Raw genomic sequence first — 19,257 nt, 5'->3', positions numbered from 1 at the left:
TGGACCAAACCACTTAAATCTGCTGTTCAGTTCTGTTTCAGAGTAACAAGACACTTCGTTTCAAGTATTTTCTCTGAAAAATTCAGTAATACAAACTTTGAAAAGAAGATGAGTATGGCTGTTCTAAAAAGAAACCTGGGGGATCTGAGAGCCCTACTCACTCTTGTATTACGTGCCCAAATCTGGTTTAGCACTCCAGTTAATTACAGATTTTTTTAATGCCAAGTTGTGGATTCAGAAGGTCCAGACACCTATCTTTTCAATTCTGTCAAATTTCATGACCAGTTTTGAGATAAAAGCAATAGTAGACACTTTTACTATTTGTTATGACTGATAAACAAGTGGTTCTGTGTCTGTTCCAAGAAATTGCCTACCCTTGCTGACTTCAGATAAATGGTATTACCTACTTTCTCATCATGCCACAACTTGATGTAGGTTTTCTGGCACCTCTAAAGCTTTCCCAGTAACTCAAGAAGAACTTTTAGCCTCAGGAAAAATCAACTAATGCTACAATGACTTTTGTCTGCACCTTGTTCTGATGGCAAGTGAAGTTTAGAAACTTATACAAATTGTATAAAGAAAATGTCTATCAGCAATGAACAGAAGACAATTATCATTGTTCAGAGCCAAACATGCACTGATTTATTTCTCCATGTTTGAAGTGCTGTCATGCTGCAATGCTATGTTTAAACCTTCCCCGTGTGTGCTGAAAGCCTAATAACATGGAATTTCAAGGAACTAGAAGTGTGTTAGAAAGAGGACCTGTTGCTTTTGCCAACTTCCCTGTCTTCTACCCAAGACTTTCACTTGGAAAATGTCCCTCTTCCTCTGAGTCATTTAAGTCTCAACTGCATATTGTATCAGACTTCAGGAAAGAGCAGTTCCCTCCACTGGACGGCTGGTAAGCCGCGCTCCTCAGACGCAGAGTGTTTGCTGCAGGCTACACCCAACAGACAGTGCCAGATGGTCAGTTGAGGCTGTGATGCAGATAAAAATAAAACTAAAAACTTTCATCTAAAAATGCATGAAATACAAACATTAGTGCTGTTACTAATATTTAAGTGAAAGACAACTTTCGAAAACTACCCACATTGATCACTCTTCTAAAAAGAGAAACAAGAGACAAATACATTTACCCAGAAACAACACATATTTATTTATGCTCTTTTCTGTTTCACAGTTTTCTTTCATGTTACTGAATACAGAGCGTGAGTGTGCACAATTCCACGCATATGCACTACCAGTATAGGTGCATTTTGGCAAGTCTGCTGTTATTTTCAAAATCTTGTTCGATTCATGTGCAATAGAGAAGGCCACTTACAGAGAAAAAGTTACAAAATGCTATGATGACTGTTCATCTGCAATGATGACTCCTCCTGGTCATTACTCTCTCATGTTGATTCCTTCCTCACTTTTTTCTCTCAAATTTTCTGGACAAAAATGCCCTGCACTGCAAGAGCCGTTGTGACTATGTGATTTGCTGAACCATGTATAACCTCTTTCAATCTAGCTATTGGCTGTCTCTCTTTTTTAACATCCCTTTGTTCTTTTTTCCATTTTTCTACATGACTGCTTCTCCCATTTATCTTACCTTGCCTTGTATCTTTTTGTCACCAAGTACAGTATCTTCAGGGATTCTTGTCTTCCCTAGTAGAAGTGGCTCTCTGTTTGTACTACCCTTTTCTTTTTTTATAGAAAGCTGGTTTTGGACTAGCTTGCTTTGCAACGTCACTCGCTTTGCTCAATTTTATTTTATTGCTTCTTCTATGATATTTACAATAAAGTAGATGGATGCGATGGCTCGGTAGAAAAGCATGTGCATGGTCCAAACAGAAACAGTGATCAGCCACCAGAGAAAGCCCTGTATGCTACATTGAGAAGCATTTCTATCAGTTTGTTAAATCAGTGAAAATGTGCAGAAACTAATACTTTAAAATGGAAGTGGCTCATTGCAAGTTTTTTCCCTATTAATTAAAGCAAACAAAAAAAATGCATATAGAGAAATGTAGTCTTGTCAGCTTGTAGAATAAGTCAGTTTAAACCACACCTCACAGTTGCATCTACATTACAGTGTGTTGCTGACACTGCGATGTAAGGATAAGCATGAAAAAGCACACTCCCTCCCCAGCTTACACAACTATATCAGCACATCCTCCTGGTGTGAGTGTAGCTGTTAGCAGGGGAGTGATGTTGTCAGCTTAGTTAATTATGTTTAGTATCGGTCTATAGTTCCCTATGCATCAGGAAACCTTTTCCCAAAATACACTGCACCTCCACAGAAAAGTCTACCTGTGTAACCATAGCAGCACAGCTATAATAGAAGAAGCTCTCTAGAGAAGATGAGCTAAAAAACAACTTGGTATAACTGAATGTCCAGTGAAACATATGGCATATAGAGCTTGCCAGCTATCACACTATATAAACATCTCAGTGTCTACTGTGTTCAAAACATTGCCCGTGCAAGCTATAACACTCCTAATTTTGATCAGCCAAGAACATGGCTACATTTCTACAGAAACTTTCTGGGCATCCTCAGTAGCTTTTACCAACTGTACACACTGTCTCTATTCTGAAAAATGCCCAAGAAAAATAAAAGCCAAGAGAAAAGAAAAAAGAAAATCTCACAGCTCACAAACTTCTCATCAGCTCAATACATTATTTGTCCATTCTGGCAAAGGACCTCTTCCTAACTATAAATTCTTGCACACAACTTTGCATGGAACAAAACAAATACTACGGTATGCCTTTCAATGTTTCTTGTTGCTCCAAACTAACAAAAATTCATATGCAATTCGTAACTGAAATATTATTGCAAGTTTATACTGCAATCCCAGTAGGGCAGAGCTTTGTTAATACAACTGCGTGGGCTCTGAAATAGCTGGTTTGGGTATTTGAAGCAGCGAAACCACAGTCAAGCACAACTCAAGATCATTAACCAATTTCCCAAGTGCTTATTTAGATTACTGGGAGTGTCTGAAGCCTGTACTAATCAGCTGCAGGAGGCGGGTCCCAGTGGTGACTGCAGGTCCTCACGCTCGCACCTGAACACTTGCAGGACTTCTCAAGCACAACAGAGAGGCTGACAGTGGGACCTGTGCATGTCCTCAGCTGCCCATGTTACGTGTCTGTAACCAGAAAAGTTCATCAGGAACACTGCAAAAACACATATTCAGACCACCTTTTTCTTCCAAGTACTGTACAGCTGTGAACATACCTTCTTACAAAATGCTATTAATATAATTTTATAAGTCCTTTTTGAGGACACGCTCTTTGTGTTTGGATCCTCTTAAGCAATAGGCATAAATAATTGTACCTAAATTACCTGATGAGGTCTTGAAAAGTTCCTCCTACCAAATCGTTTCCATCTCCAGAACCTTGTCAACACAGGTTTGTGCCAGGGATAAAATAAAACACAGAAGAAGTAAAAAATATAAAATTGAATGGAAAGGGAATTAAGATAGTGTCCTTGCCTCCTCGAATGTTGACAACAGAGTGGGCCCAGTCCAGCTCCTGGTGACTTCACCAAGAGCACTGGCAGCAGCACTGACAGAGATTGGGTGACTGTGCACTTCCAGTTCTTCTTCATACAAATGTAGCCCCATTTGCAGGTCAGCCTTATTGACGTGAATGAATCAATGCAAGAGTTATTTGTTTTTGGAATAAAATTCTGCACCACACTAAGGCTTAAGCATAATAGAACATATGCTGAATATCATGAAAACTAAATCAAACAGTTAAGTCTGTACTGACTTTATTACGTTATTCAATGAACCCTCCACTTCTAAAATGAACCAGAAGTTCCACACAGCTGCATGAGGCTGACACAAAAGTTAAATGGTGTTAGTTCAGGGTTAAGCCAACTTCTACAAGGATGACAGATGTCTTAGGCTATCTAGCCTAAAGCTAATTGTTTCCCTTTGATGATTATCAACAATGAACAAATAAAAAGAACAAATATAGTTCCAACATCCACATTAATGCTAATGATAGAATATATATTTACATTTCCATTTAATCTCTTTTTTGACTCTCGCAAAAGCAAGTACCTCCTTTTTTGTATTCTAAGAGCATCAGGTGTAATTTAAACTTACCTAGCTAAGACCAATCAAAGTTCCACTCATGACCTCGCAGGTTTCATTTTCACTTTAGCTAATAGATTCAGCTCATACTACTTTATGTTTCTTGTGTATTCTATTAAAGTTGCTGATATTCAAGGTCACAATGCCTTACAACAAGCTTATAGGCCCAGAATCCGTAAGAGGGATCCTCTTTAAAGGACATAAGTAGAGAAGATTATACCATCTATAGCATATTTATCTAAAGGTAGCATTGAAACTACTGGGACATGCAGCTTGCACTCACGGACTGCGATCTGTGAAATATTTTATTTTTGTCACTTCTCAGAAGGTAACTGCTAAAGGAAATCACAAAGCAGGCAGAAAACGTCATTCTTTTTTATTGTTAATAAATAACTTACAGATGAAATACATACTAAAAAACGTTGAATTGCAGGTCAGGTATTGTACCACATGCTATTTTTTGAGTTAATTGTAGCAGAATAATCAATGAACAATCTTTTTACATATTTAGTCTTGCATTAGGATGCAGCAAAACCACTCTGTAAGTCAGCATTGTCTTCTCAGGAGCCATACTCCAAAGAGTAAGGCAAAACCATAACTATTTTGTTTGTAGAAGTGATGTATCCTTGGATCAGAATTGCTGAGAACGCTACAGACACATATGAAGACCCTCAATCTTATGTAATTTCAAAGCAAATAAACAAAGTGGATACAATGATAGGATGAGCTCAACCTTCAGGAGAAACTTAAAGCTGACAGAGATTAAAGTTTACCCTCCCCCCACCCCCCCGCCCCAAGTAACCGGGTAAATAATTGTAAAAAAAAATAAAGTGAAAAAATCCAATGTATTTTGTTATAAAACTATTTTAGTTCTAATTTGAGTGAAGTCTGTCCTCTTCAGTTGTCACCTTCCACTGACACGGCAAGTTCTGCATTTCTTTCTGAAGAGTACTCTGAATTACCCTTTATGGTCAAACGAAAACGGATTAAAGCCTGAAAACATCACACCCAGAGCACCATAAAGTAAAAACTGGCTTTACAGGAATACTTCAGTTAAGCACAGACAGGAACCAAGAGTGTGTCTCTGTACCACTCCAGGCTGGCACCTCACACGTCACAGCCCGGCCAGAGAAGGCCGAGATTCCGGCAGCCTCAGCCGGGGCTCACACAGCGCCCACAGGTCCCGACCGAGGCTCCGGGCACCGCCCCTGCCAGCCACTTCCTCGCCGCCCCGCTGCCCACCCCACGTTCCCGTGTCCACAGCGGGACGAGCGTAAGGAGCCGCCGCCGGCACCACAGCCCGCTCCATTCCGAGCTCCCGCCCCATCCAACACTCCCGCGCCGCGATTGGTCCAACCTGACCCACCCGGCAGGACTCTCACTTCTGGTTGGCTAAACTCTCCGGGCCATCTGAGGGGCGAATAAGGAGCGGCGTTGTTTCTTGGTGCCAAGATGGCGGCGCTCAGTCCCGTTCCTGTGGAAGGGAATGGGGGGAGTGAAGCCTGAGGGAGCGGGCTGGGGCCGCGGGTAAGGGGATGAGGTGACGACCGCCATGGCGAGCGACGGGGCCAGGAAGCAGTTCTGGAAGCGGAGCGGCGCGAAAGTGCCGGGCAGGTGAGAGGAGCTGAGGCCCGCGGAAGGAGGACGCTCCGCGGGCCCGTCCCGCCGCCGGCCGGGGCGCAGGACGGTGGGGTGAGCGTCCGGTTGCTGGTGCCTCTCTGCAGGGAGCGGCTCTGCCCGGGCCCGCCGGCGCCGTGGGGCCTGTCTCGCTTCAGGGGTCTCTCCAACACCGTGTTCCTGCCGCTGAGTTCAGTGGATCCTCGTCGGTCCGGCCCGTGCCCCGCTCAGGGAGCGTGTCCGGCCGGTCAGTGCTCGCAGTCAGGAGATCGGTGCGGGGTCTCCCAGTCCCGCCCTCGGTTGTGCCTCATTAACGCGGTGCCCGGAGCACTTCGGTGCCTCCAGCCGAAGGTGTCTGGTGGTCTCAGTTAGTTATAACTTCTATCAGAAAAGCTGTTAAGTAATGATCTGAACGTGCGTTAGCCAGTGTGATGTCATCATCAAAAGAGTTAATGTGATTTTGGGGATGTGTTCCCTGAAAAATTTGGGATGGGAGAATGTGTTTGTAGCTCTTAGCAATGATACTGGTTGTGAAGTTTTGTGACTTGATGTAACTTATGATATTTTTCAAATACTATGCAGGAAACGGCATTTTATAGGCATGTAACATATTTTAATTTCTGCTTGATATTTCAAAATATTATTAATTTCTCAACTGTTTTCCTGAAGTGTGAACAGCAAACCCAGTCATTGGATCATTGCTTTGAGCTACAAACACGTTCTCCAATCAAAATATTCTATGGAATATATCCTCCAGGTTACATTAAGGTTCTTGATCATTACGTCAGATGATTATTTAACAATGAAATTCTCTGCTCCCATCCCTATACTGTTTTCACAAAACAGTAGTTCCATTCCTTATGTGTTTTTTTTTTTTTTTTTTTTTTTTTGTAAGAATAATGCATATCCTAGTTCTCGGAGAACAGTAACTCTGTACTTAATCCATTTACTGTAATCTGGCAAAATAATTTTGCTCATCATTTAAATTCTTCCATTCTCAGTTAACCATAAGCACTAATTAGTGATGGTTTTGTGGCTCTAGTTATAAACTCTGTCAGTCCACCTGTTGTCTTTCTGAACTTCTCATTTTGTAACTTTGCTGAGTCCTTTGGGGGTAAAATGCTTTTGAACTTCCTTGATTACACTGGGTCTATGAATAGTTGTGGTTAATTAACTTGGAGGCAACTGTGGGCCTGTGGAAAAACAAGGACACTGTGGAGAATGTGCTTTGGATTCTTTTTTTTTTTCTTTTAATGTCATGGAGAGGATTGTTGTTGCTTTGTGTTTGCGTGGATTCCTATAGTGATAATTTGTCGAGTGTTGGAAGGAAAAGGCAGATTCTGCCCATATGCCAAAACAGAAAGTGACACCTGACCCTCACGTGAGCGTGGAGCAGGACAGTGCATAGACTTGACTGTGGAGCATATGGCGTACAGGCATGTAGAAAGACTGGTGGTGGACTGACTGCTTGATTTGCTTGGAATTGTATAAATATTGATAGAGTTTATAAATCATCACTCTTATCTTTAGGGCTAATTTAACTGCTGTTAGTACTGTCCTAGTAGTATAACTCCAAGTCTGCTTCAGCTTTGTTATTTTTAGTGGTATGTAGAATTCTTTGAAATGAAAAACTGCTGGAACATTTCAGCTCTGTTTATTACTGACTATGTATTTGAAACACAGAAAAACCCCAAATGTATTATTTTTGTAATAACTCTTTCTTTTCCTTTAGTATTCAACATGTGTATGGAGCTCAGCATCCGCCTTTTGATCCATTATTACATGGAACGTAAGTTAACCTAATATTTGAATATTCCAGAGAATTTGGATCTCTTCTGCCTTCTCTCACTTCTTTCTTTCCTGTTGGCTCTACAGCTTATTGTTAGTCTTCCTTTTACAATTTTTTGTCATAATCTTGACTTCTCTATTATAATGTCTCTTTTGTGACTTCCTGATGCTTACCATGTTGGGAGAAATGGATCTGCTGTTCAGATGTAGATTGCCAACCTTTATAATCTGTTTGCAGTGCCTTATAAATTGGAAATTGTGTGATAAATACTAAACTTAATTTAGCAGATGAAGCTTACCATTCAGGTGTAAGTGGCTTTCCTGCCTGCATCATTCTATTGATGGGCTGCCTTTATTTGTCTGTCTAAAAGAGAAGCAGGTCAGGTTGTGGTATAGATCATTTTGAGGGAAAGGTGGGCACTTTGCTTATGAGTGAGAAGACAATAAATAGGGTAGATTTTACAGTGATTTAAGAGTTAGGTAATGGTTACTGGATATCAGAAAACAATGTACATGAAACTGGCAGCGTTGTTAAACATCATTAGTAAACAAATAAATTTCATGGTGAGAACCCACAACTAATGCAAATGAATGATTTCAATCTCCTTCCAGCTGGGGTGTTTAGAAAAATGCTGCATTCTTATGAATAGTGCTTTTTGTATCTTGCTTTTTTTTTTTTTGAGTTTGTTTTAAGTATTGTCAAGGACAAAGTTGTTTCTGGTTTCCTGGTAGATTTCAAAGCTGCTTTGAAACCAGCTTTGCTGTTACAATGTTGGGGTATGTGAGAATTTTGGTAATATTGTATGACTAGTGAAATCAATGGCCCAAAGTGATAGTGATAGGGACAGAAAATAATGGTGGAAGGAAAAATATTGGCTTGAAAGGAGGTCATACTTTGGGTGGATTTTTTTTATCCAAGGGTGGTTTGAAATGGCACCAGAAGTAAACATGTGCTAGTTAATTTTCAGTTGATAGTGAGTTGAGGGGAGTTGGAATGTGTGACTTGAAGGAAAAGGGATGGGATGAATTGGTTCAAAATGAGGAGTTGAAAAGAGAGACCCTGTAACAAAGGCTAGAAGCTTATTGCTTGTAATTATGACAAAAGAGGAAAAATACCTTGATGTTTTAGACAATGATAAGTTGGGCAAATGTGTTAATGTTGTAGCATCTGTTAGGAAGGATGCTCCCTGTAATGCATGACAGAAACATTAATGACATTGTATGAAGACTGTATGGGAACGTTTTCTGATTTCTAATTCTGACTGCCTTAACAGAACAAAATTAAACTAGTACAGGTGGAAAGACAGGGATGGTCAGAAAGGGCAATTAACTTAATGGCATTAACTATTTTTGTTTTGGGAACAGGCTGGGAAACCTAATTTAACTGAAATCTGAAGGGAGATGTGATTGCTCTGCAGATACTTGCTTCATCTCTCATACTGCATGTTGGCAGGGACAAAAGGTTAGGAGCTGATCAGGGTACAAATAGACCAGTAACTACAGAAAATATCTTGTCTATGAGAAGGTTGAAGTTCTGAAGCTGATATGTGCTTGAGTGCCTGAATGGTGAGGGATTATACATCTAATGAGTTTTAAGGTGAGACTTGATTTGTTTATGATGGTGATGGTATTATGTGATTGCTTATGATGACTTGGGAGTAGACCTGATGGCTTGATTACTGCTTGTGTGTTGTTATGCAGGAATTACATTGAAAGGCCTGAAATCTCTACAGAAGTACATTCAGCAAGAGAAGTGCAATGTGTCCTGTCTATCTTATAAAGTATTCCAGTAGTATTAATTTTATTTTTATTTGTGTTTTTTTTTTTTTTTAAACTTGAAGACAAGGGGAGGAAGGATTTGTTCAGCTTCTATTCAAAGCCAAGAAGAGTCAGTGTTTGCCTGCCCTTTTTCTCAGACATTCAGCTGTATGTTGCCAGAGTGGATGTAGCAGTAACATGAGTAGAGGGAGAAAAATATTTGCTACCTATATAATGTCAAGCATGGACTGTTGTTTTTTGGCTCTATCCATAGCATTTTACTTACTCTATTATTAGTTCTATTAATATAATTTGTGTGGTGTTTTTTGGTGTTGTTTTTTTTTTTAACAGCTTGATAAAACCAGGTTCAAAGCCACCTACAACTCCAGTGAAACTAAAGAAAGTCAGCACCTTCCAAGAATTCGAAAGTAACACAAGTGATGCTTGGGATCTTGGGGATGATGATGATGAACTCTTAGCAATAGCCGCTGAAAACTTAAATACAGAAGTGGTCATGGAAACGGCTCACAAAGTAATTCAAAATCACAGCAAGTTACAGGAACAGCATAAATTTCAGGAAGAGCATCTACAGGAAGAAAAACAAGTAGAATCTGCAGAGCTGACTTCGATTAAGTATGTTGATAATAGGCTTGTTAAATCAGTCAGTGAAGGTCATACATCAGGTTCATCAGGTATGTTAAAAGCTGAAAAAGATGTTGAAAGTCAAATGAGTAGAGCCATAATATTTGTCCTTTAAGACACTAACCCCTTCCCAACCTTTTCTTAATACCACAGGAAAATATTATTGATACTGATTTATTTGAGACAGAGACTGCGTGCTAGGTTAAACTGTCACAGGTGTGTGAGGGAAGAATAATTAAACTTTTTTGTTTTCAACCTGAGTGTATATGTAGTTTTGGAAAAACGTTGCATTATTGAATGTGTTTTAATGGTTAAGTGCACCAAGATGTATGCAATTAACAGTATTCCTACTATTGTGAAAAATTGTTATTAAAATGCTACTACGTAAAGTATATTGAAAAACTGAATAAAACAATGAGTGTTGACAGGGAAATTCATCCACATGTCATCTGGTTTGTGGTTTATGCGTGAACTTTAACCAAGAAACCAATTGCAGTGATTTTTTCAGTCCATTTTTGTTTTCTTATGAATGGTGAGAGAGATTGAAACAGCCTGCAGTAGCACAGAGATTTTAGAAATCAATTTGCTTTGTTGATATGATCTGTAATTGATGTGTTTTAATTGTGTGTCATGGTTTAACCCGGGCTAGCAGTACAACCGTGATAGCTGCTCGCTTTTCCCCTTCCCCGGCCCACCCCGCAACAGGGAAGAGAATCAAAAGGGAAGTGAGAAACTAGGATTGAGAGAAACACAGTTTATTAAAGTGGAAAAATACCAATATACTACTAGTAAATACATATAAAAAATAGAAATAAAAGATACTCAAGGCAATTCCTCATGAACTCTGTCCACAACTGAGCAGCCAGTCCTAGCAAGCCACACCTGGTCCTAAAGCCGATCCCAGAGAGAAAAAAAGGGAGGAAAAAGGCAGAAGAGCCCAGAGGCCTCTGTAGGATGGCAAAAGGCCAGGCTAAACATCCTGACTGAACTCCTCCGGCTTGACAGCAAGAGCAAACCAGAAGACCTCACTCTTATATCTGAAACATGATGTTAATGGAATGGAATACTCTCATTGATCAGGCTGGGTGTCAGTCAAGCTCTGCCCTGTCCATGCCCCCCCTTCCTTGATGCCTCACACCTGTTAGCAGAGTGCTCAGAATGTCCTTGGCTCTTGGACCAGGGCAATTAAAAACATTAACTCTGTGCTGGGGTGCTATCTGCTTGTTCTCAAACTAAGTCCAAATAATGAGCATACTAGCTATGAAAAAGAAAGGTTTTGAACTGCATGAACAAAATTAACCGATTTTCAGTCAAACCAGCACATTGTGGAATAGTGCTTGGAAGAGAGATGGTCCTCCTGCTAAATCCAAATCATTTGAAGTCCAAACTTGTGCTATGCTTGAGCTTACGTTTCTCTAAAACATCACTCTATTTTAAATTTACGAATGAAATTCAAGGTATTAGCAGCCTTCTGGCTAGTTGAGGCTAACTGTTCTGCGGCTTTTTCTTTTCAGATAATGTCAGTGAAAGTTCTTCCATGCAGAGATCACAGTCCCTTCCACAAACTTGCACGCCTCCCTTGGTGAGTGGAACGGTGGACTTCAATGCCTCAGTTACTCCTGCATTAACTGAAAGAGAAGCATCCCGATTAGACAAATTTAAGCAGCTACTTGCTGGCCCCAATACAGATCTTGGTGAGTATTTCTTATAGGAGCTATGAATTACATCTAAATTATTCTGTAACTGGAAAATTGCCCTGTTTGGTGTATTCTTCTGCCTGATAGTTTGGATAGGATCTTGCAAAAGAAAGACAAAATATAGTTGAATACTTGCAGTATTCATGCTTGTAATTGCAATCTGCATACATGCTACTAATAAATAGTGTTAGATGGCTTTTTGTTCTTTTCTCACATTATTTCTTCCTACTGGACTAGTCTCTAGAGGAAAAAAAAAAACAAAGTATAATTAGCTGTGTTTAGTGTTAATGCTTCATAAATGTAACAGCATGCAGTATAAGAATTACTCTCATGCTTAAAAATGTGAATGTGAAAAAAGATGAGGCGTGGAAATATTACTGCTTCTCAGTGAGTGTTCTTCATGTTCACAGGCTGATACAGTAGTTCTGTGCCTCATCCGTGAAAGCTGACAACATGTTAATGTGAAAACAAATGTATTGTCAGATAACTTGACTGTTCCCTTTGTGCACTGGATTGTAACTGCTGAATAGTAAATACAAGTGCTGAGAGGGTATCGCAGAATCAAATGGCTTTGTATCTCAAGTGAAAATCTGGAGCAAGTAGAAATAGTACACTGCGTTTGGAGAACTTGGCTGGTCACTTACAAGGAGGAGTTTATGTCAAAATAATTATTAAACAAAATCAGCTTTGAGTTAGACTGTTCTGGTAGATATCTACAGGAAATGCATGGAAGGAAGTAGAAACTGCATGTTTTCACTTCTTGAATTGATGCTTTCCTGCCTTGCGGTGGTCATGAGACTTCTTCAGTATAATATGGTCCAAGTTGTGGCTTTTTTTTTTTTTTAACTTCTGAGCTGTGTCTTGCTGTGAGATTGATTTTTAACAAAGTAGAACCACGGAAACAGTACTAACTGGATAATACTTAACACTTCAATGTCTTATAGGACTTTTCTTATACACCTGTGAATAAACTCTGAGGTGCTAAAACAAATTACATGTTTTATAGAAGTTTGAAAATGGCAATCAAATATCACTTTTTTTTCCCTTTGATCCAACATATGTTATTAGCTTTGTGATTATGACTGACTTGAAAGCTCACATTACACTTAAGAATGTTGTAATGGCAGAATCTGTGTTGCGTAGGATTGCAAAGTCAGAGGGAAGACAAAGTTTAGTTTAAACCTGCCCTTTTCATTTTTGCTGTCTAATTAGATGAGAATTAATTTTCCAGTGAATCAAATGTAAAAATTCACATAAAATATTTTGGGAGTGAAAGAAAATTTCTACTCTTATTGGAAGTGCAGTCACCCTGACTCTTCTGAGAGTTTACTCAATATTATTTAAACAAACTGTTTTTTTTCTCTGTTGAATTTTCTAAATCTCACATTGAAATATACATAGGAATACAAAATTTGAGTATGCTGCTCATATCTAACAAGCTTTCAATATTATTTCTTGTAGATGTCACTAAATAATACCTCTCTACAGGAAGCTTGTTTTTGTCTCGCATTGTAAACTGTAATGAGTATGGAATTGGGAGTTGTGTGAATTAGAATTTTAAGTTCTTTTTTTGACTTTTGTATCTGGGGTATATTCAGTAGCATTTCCTAATAAATATTTAAGTAATTAATAATTTTTTCTGAGCGAAAGAAACAATTCGGTCACATGCAAATTCTTGCTGATCGTGAAGCTATTAGTAGTAGAACATGTGTGATGGTAGGGCTCGGACTACATTATATGTATATTTAAGGAATATGTGTGTATATGCATATAATGTAGACAAACTTATTTATGCAGATGACCATATTTACAGATCATCAGAATTTGGTGTGTGCATGTGTGTATACATTTTTGTGAGTGCTTTGGTATAGCTCCATGTTACAGTGGAGACAGTTTAAAAAGGAATAATGATTTAATGACAGCAGTATCTTGGGAAACTGGTGTGTTTTCTGTGTGGTGTTTGTTGTTGGTGTGTGGTGTTTTTGTTGTTGTTATCATTTAGAGTAATACTGAAAATTGACTAATGTGGAAGTAGCTAACAGGGTCCAAGTAGTAGTGATTGGTAGTGAGTAAAGAAGGGACAGGTAGCTGTTCTGTTGCAACTGGCTTGTTGCGTGTGATGTGGGGTGCGTGGATCTTTGTTCTGTGTTAGATCCACAGATAGTTGGATCTTGTTTGTCATGGTGAATTTATGTAGTGGGTAGTAGTCTTGGAGACATTTTAGCAAATATTTGTTCATTTCTGTAGTGTTGGTTTTGCTCAGAAGTAATAGTAGCAGGAATATTGCTGTTGACTTTGTTTTCTTGATATAGTTTTGCGTATTGTTGAAAGGGATTATGTAACAGGTCCTTTCAAGCAATATAAAAATAAGTTAATCTGTGGAACTGAAACAATGTCATGCACATTTTCAACTCGAGGCTTTTCTATTATCATAATATGAGAAATCAACATAGGCTGAAACCACAAAGTAATACAAATAACCTTGAAATCCTTTCAGTCACACTTGAATAATGATTATCCTATTAAGACAGTGTAAAATGCAATGTTAGTCTTGTCTCTCAACTAGAGTTGAAAGAGTGTGTTCTTTCCAAAGAAAACTGCTCAAAAGTTTATGTATATAAATTTGGAAGGGAAAGTTATTTTAGCTATTGAAATCCACTAGTGGATTTTGGAGTTGGGTTTGGGCGATAGGTTGGATATTGTGAAGTTGTGGAAAATCGGTAGGTTCTGTCAACCCCATCAAATTATACACTGAGCAAAATAACATACTCGCTATTGTCTGCAATTGGTATATGAATCCACTGGTAAACATGACATAAATATATAATGACAGAACCATTCTTGAGGTTTCTGTGAGCAGTTTTATCCAGCAGATGCTTATATACACAAATAGTTGTTGGAGCAAGGCACAATCTAAGAACACAAACTAGGAAAGATAAAAAAACCAAACCCTAGAATTCTCAGAATATGAAAGAATTAATTGTTTTAGGTTACTTAACTCTTATTTATGAATAAAGAGCCTATTTCCATTGCTCAAAAGTGCCCCTAACTAATTTTTTTAATGCTTTGTAGAGGTGAACTATTAAACCCACTCTTGTAATTTGTAATTGCCCTTGTAGTTTTTTCTGAGTCTTCCCTTGAGCACTCCTAACACACTTTACTTTTCCATCCTGCAGGCATTTTTGTTGTTTGCCTGATAAACAGATGCAAATAATATGCCTTATTTCCATTTGGCACTTTTTATTTGACTATTGCTATGCTGTTATTACCTCTAATATAAATGCAGAAAGTATAATGTGAATTGGATGTCAAGAGTAGTTAGCTATATGAAAAAAAACCCAGTTGCTATAGAAATGTTACTTCTAGGTACGTGATTTGTGCTGCAGGAGACAGGTATTCAAGAGTAGTAATATTTTCAATATATATTCAAGTAGTAATATAATGCAAAGAATGGGGAGATAATCTCATAGAGTTAAAATTGCATAATGAAGGCTGCTAAACAAGCTGAACCATGTCATGGCAAGAAATGTGGGAACAAACTGTTGTAAGAAGCAGTTTTGGTTGGAGAGGGGCTGACCCCTGTCGATTAGATGATATTGCGGAATACTGGGCGCCCATTCAGGAGGTGGGACACGACTGGAGGCCGTGGTACAGCTGCCTTTGGTGGATAACTCTAGAGCAGACTGTGTGGCCCCTGTGTCTGCATAGCCTCCTGCTTCTGGTACTGCATGCCAGGTTTTTTGGAGAGGACAATTTATACCAGTAGTTTTGTGCAATCAACCTGTGCTTGCGCTTGCCTTGCAGTCAATTTGGCATAGGTTTACTTCGTTTCAGACCTTGTCTTTCCTTGTAATGGACCTTGGGTTATGGGATGAAGATGGGCTCTGTGCTTGCAGAGTGCTTTGCAAACAACTGGTTGCTTGAAGAGGAGGGGACGGGACTTAAAGCAGTGTAGGGAGAGTGTCTCTCAACAGATTGCTGTTTGCTTATTTAAAAGGACCAGTAATCTGATGGCAAAAAATATTTCTGTAATTTTATAGGAATTACAAACGGTGTAATTGATTATTTTATAACAATAGCTGGTTGACTCTGTGTGCTATATAGAAGAATTCTAGGGTGGTTCTCTAGAAATGAAACTTAGAAAAAAAAACTTATTAGATGTGTCCCTTTTTTTCCACCACAGTGGTGACCCCTATTGTTACAGCAACTTGAAAAGCAGGATTTTCTGGTTTGTGCTAAGTTTATACATTCTAGATGTATATTAAACCTGATTAACATAGTAATTATCTTTTATTTATGGTTCATAAAAACAGTAGTCTGTAACAGCAATCTGTTACATATTTTAAAACTGTTTGTCAAAATGGTGTTATTGACAATTTTCAGTAACTTTACAAAATGTACTAATTAAATCAACTTGATTAATTTTGTTCCAAGCCTCATTAATTTGTCGGCACTGAACGGCATAGTGATTTATCTCTATGGTCCTAGTCCATCCGTGTCATTTAAAATTTTACTGTCCCCTACAGTTTTGAATTGTCTGTAGTTGATCATGGTGGTGCTCATTTTTCCAATTTGCTGATATATAGTATACAGCGAACGTGTCCTACTGCTGCTTCATGTGACGTGCCATTAGTCATATCTATCTTTTCGACTATTATCACTGAAAGGTGTCCTCTCTGATTCCTGTTCTGCTCTGGTTAGCTTGTTATCTGCAAAGCATGCTTGCCTTTTCTGCTAATAAACAAGACTAACAAAAAAAGGTCAATACCAGTAGGCTTTGTAACATTTGTTAACATTAAAAATCTTCTGGAAGAAGTCAGTGCTAGATATCCATAAGTTATTCCTTATATTAATTGCTTTTTGCTGCATTAGTATTTTGTCTTCCTCTTTTCTATGGCTTGGTCTCATAACATGTGGTTTCAAGTAATACTTGGTATTTTTCTGATTTTAGTAGGATTTTTCAATTTAAAGGTATTAATGTATTATTTGTCATTGTAACTGGGTGCTAATAGGTTCTTGAAACAATTTTGAGAGGGAGGATTTTGCGTAGTCTCTGGAGCATGTATTTCTTTTGTAAAGATATTTGATATAGTAGTTGTTGCATTACATAAGTGTTGACAGTTTTAACTAGTGTGCTCTGTAGTGGACCAGTCTTTAAATTTACTTTTTAGTAAATTTTTTGTTTTCTCCTGCTTTTTTTTTTTTTCTCTGTTTTCTGCACCTTCTTTGATTTCAAACTTTTTTCAGTTCCCCTTTTATGCCCTTATTTCCTAGTATTTAAAATACCAGTTTAAATAAGTGATTTAGTAATTTGGGACTGTAGCTCCTGAAAGGCGCACTTGTTGTTAGCATAGGTATTAGTGGAAAGTATTTTTTTTTTTTGCTAAGTTTACATTTTCAAAGAAAAAAAGTAGGAAGTGTTATTACAGAAATTATAGAAATTACAAAGCACGTAATATCATACTATATCATAACAGTAGCTGTTTGCCTCTGTGCGTTATAGTAGCATTCTAGGTGTTTTTTTAAGAAATGAAATTAATTTTATTTTCTGAATGAAGATTAGAAAGAAAACATATGTTGCAAAAGTTGCAAAAAAGTTGTAGCTATTTGCTATACTGTTGATGCTGGGTAGATAGATGGCAAACTTTTATTAAAATGTGTCTGTCAAAAATGAATCGCGGGAAGTTAGAAGAATTCCATGATTGGAGACTGGTTACGGTACAGGGTCATATTAAAGGTACTAAATATGGCAGTAATTGTAACTTTTTTCTTTCCTTCAACTTTATTTTCAAGATTATCCATGCAAACAAACCAGAGTAAAACCCCTTTTGTATTATGGTACTTGTAGTTTAATTTGAGTCATTTACATCTTATGCTTTTTCAGTGACTTTAATTTTTACATCCATGGCTAGAGAAGAATATAGATCAATATAAATTGCAGCAGCATAGCTGAAGTCCGTAGAGAGCATTCTAGGTTAAAACTGTTGATCTGAACACCACTCAAAAAGAAATGTGCTGTTATTACAGTCTTTAAACTCCCGTGCTATAGTCATGACAGTAGGTTCCTTTCAACAAGATGTGAAGTTCTAAACTAATTCTGTTTCCAACCAGGTCTGGATGTAGAGCATTACACTGGGACTGTAACTTCAGATGATTGAGGGATCACTGTTTAAAAAAACCAAAAAACCAAACAAACCAAACAAACAAAAAAAAAAGCAAACCTAAAATTATCATAAATTCCCGTGTACACATGAGATTACCTTGGTAGCTACCACTAACTGATCATTGAAAAAACTGATAATTGGACAACATTCTACTACAAACTGCAAGATTAATTTATTTATTTTTAATGTTGGATAAACTTTTAGCAGAGTTTTTTGGTGACCCCATACTGCTTATTATATTGATTTGTGATCAGCTGTTCAAAAATAGTCTTTAAGCCTTAGCCACATGATGAACAATACACTTCAGAGGAGGGATATCTAATCTGGGTGAGCTGGGGGAAGGAAAGGTACTATATGATCAAGTATTCTTGCAGTTTTTCCATTTTGTGGTTGCAGTGGGGGGGAGCGGGTGGTGTCTGTGGTGTGTGTGGTTTTTTTTGTGTTGTTTTTTTTTTTTTCTTCAGTGTGCTGTCTCTTGTTCTTTCCTCATAGCATCATGGAAGCTGAATTTACGCAGACACTATATGCAAGCTGCAGTATTATAGTAGAAGAGATTTGGATGAGAAGTTTAGTGCTCACTGTGGTTGCTGTAGACTCCGAGGGCGCAGCCTCACCTGCTGCCCTGCACCATTGTGCAGGTGATGCAGCAGGGAGGAACTTGGCTGGTAATGTCACCAACAAGGCTGTTGAGAACTTTGAACTTTGTAGGGGCCCTGGAGCTTTGGAGCATCAAGATTAACAGATTGCGTGTTGTAATGAGTGGCACGTCCTGCTTGGAAGGCAGTTAATCAAGACTCTAGGAAGTATAAGTCATCATGTCTTATTGCCACCATCTCTTCCACTGTTAAACTGGAAAGTCTTTTGCCATGAAGTGTGTCAAATTCAAACATAGCTCTAAAGAGGCATCCTTTGAAATTGTAACTTGAAAGTTCAGATTTAGAAAATGCCTAGAAGACAGAATTGTTATTAATTTTCCTGATTGCAAGATATAACTGAAGAATTGCCTTAAAAAATACTTTTATTGCAATCAAGTCTTGCATATAAATTTTTTTAGTATGTGCACTGCTTTTTCAATATGAAAGCCTAATGCCTGTTAGGATAGTTACGTTATGCTGCTGTAGATTAAAGGTAGAACCACTGTAGTGGTTTAAGTTTGAGAAGTACATGGAAGAGAGCTTATATATGAGAAGTTTTTTCTGTGAAAACGTACTTCCAAAGTTTGAGTCTTGCGTTTATATTTAGAAGGAAGTCCAGAACTGGAAGGTGTATGTACTTATTGCCTGGGAAGATAATCATAGTGGAGCACTTTTAGCAAGTGATAGGACGAGAGGAAATGGCCTCAAGTTGCACCAGGGGAGATTTAGATAGACTATTAGGAAAAAATTCTTCACAGAAAGGGTTGTCAGGCACTGGAACAGGCTACCCAGGGAAGTGGTGGAGTCACTATCCCTGGAGGTGTTTAAAAGGTGTTTAGATGAGGTTCTTAGGGATATGGCTTAGTGCTGGAGATTG

At 38.3% G+C, this 19,257-nt stretch overlaps 1 protein-coding gene across 2 annotated transcripts in view; it reads left to right on the top strand.

Annotated features, from left to right (window-relative positions):
• Window positions 1–5,506: 5,506 nt before the first annotated feature.
• TBC1D22A (TBC1 domain family member 22A) overlaps window positions 5,507–19,257 on the top strand; it is a 163,952-nt gene continuing 150,201 nt past the window's right edge. The window contains exons 1-4 of one of the 2 annotated variants that reach the window (XM_065854268.2): window positions 5,507–5,693; window positions 7,429–7,485; window positions 9,594–9,934; window positions 11,399–11,578. In XM_065854268.2, the coding sequence (XP_065710340.1) occupies window positions 5,632–5,693; window positions 7,429–7,485; window positions 9,594–9,934; window positions 11,399–11,578 (640 nt within the window). In that variant the 5' untranslated portion in view covers window positions 5,507–5,631. The remainder of the gene's footprint in view (window positions 5,694–7,428; window positions 7,486–9,593; window positions 9,935–11,398; window positions 11,579–19,257) is intronic. The other variant, XM_065854259.2, reaches the window with a different exon arrangement.

This window comes from Patagioenas fasciata, chromosome 1 (genome assembly GCF_037038585.1).
Source record: "Patagioenas fasciata isolate bPatFas1 chromosome 1, bPatFas1.hap1, whole genome shotgun sequence".
Lineage (NCBI taxonomy): Eukaryota > Metazoa > Chordata > Aves > Columbiformes > Columbidae > Patagioenas > Patagioenas fasciata.
This window is presented reverse-complemented; position numbering and strand designations above follow the sequence as displayed.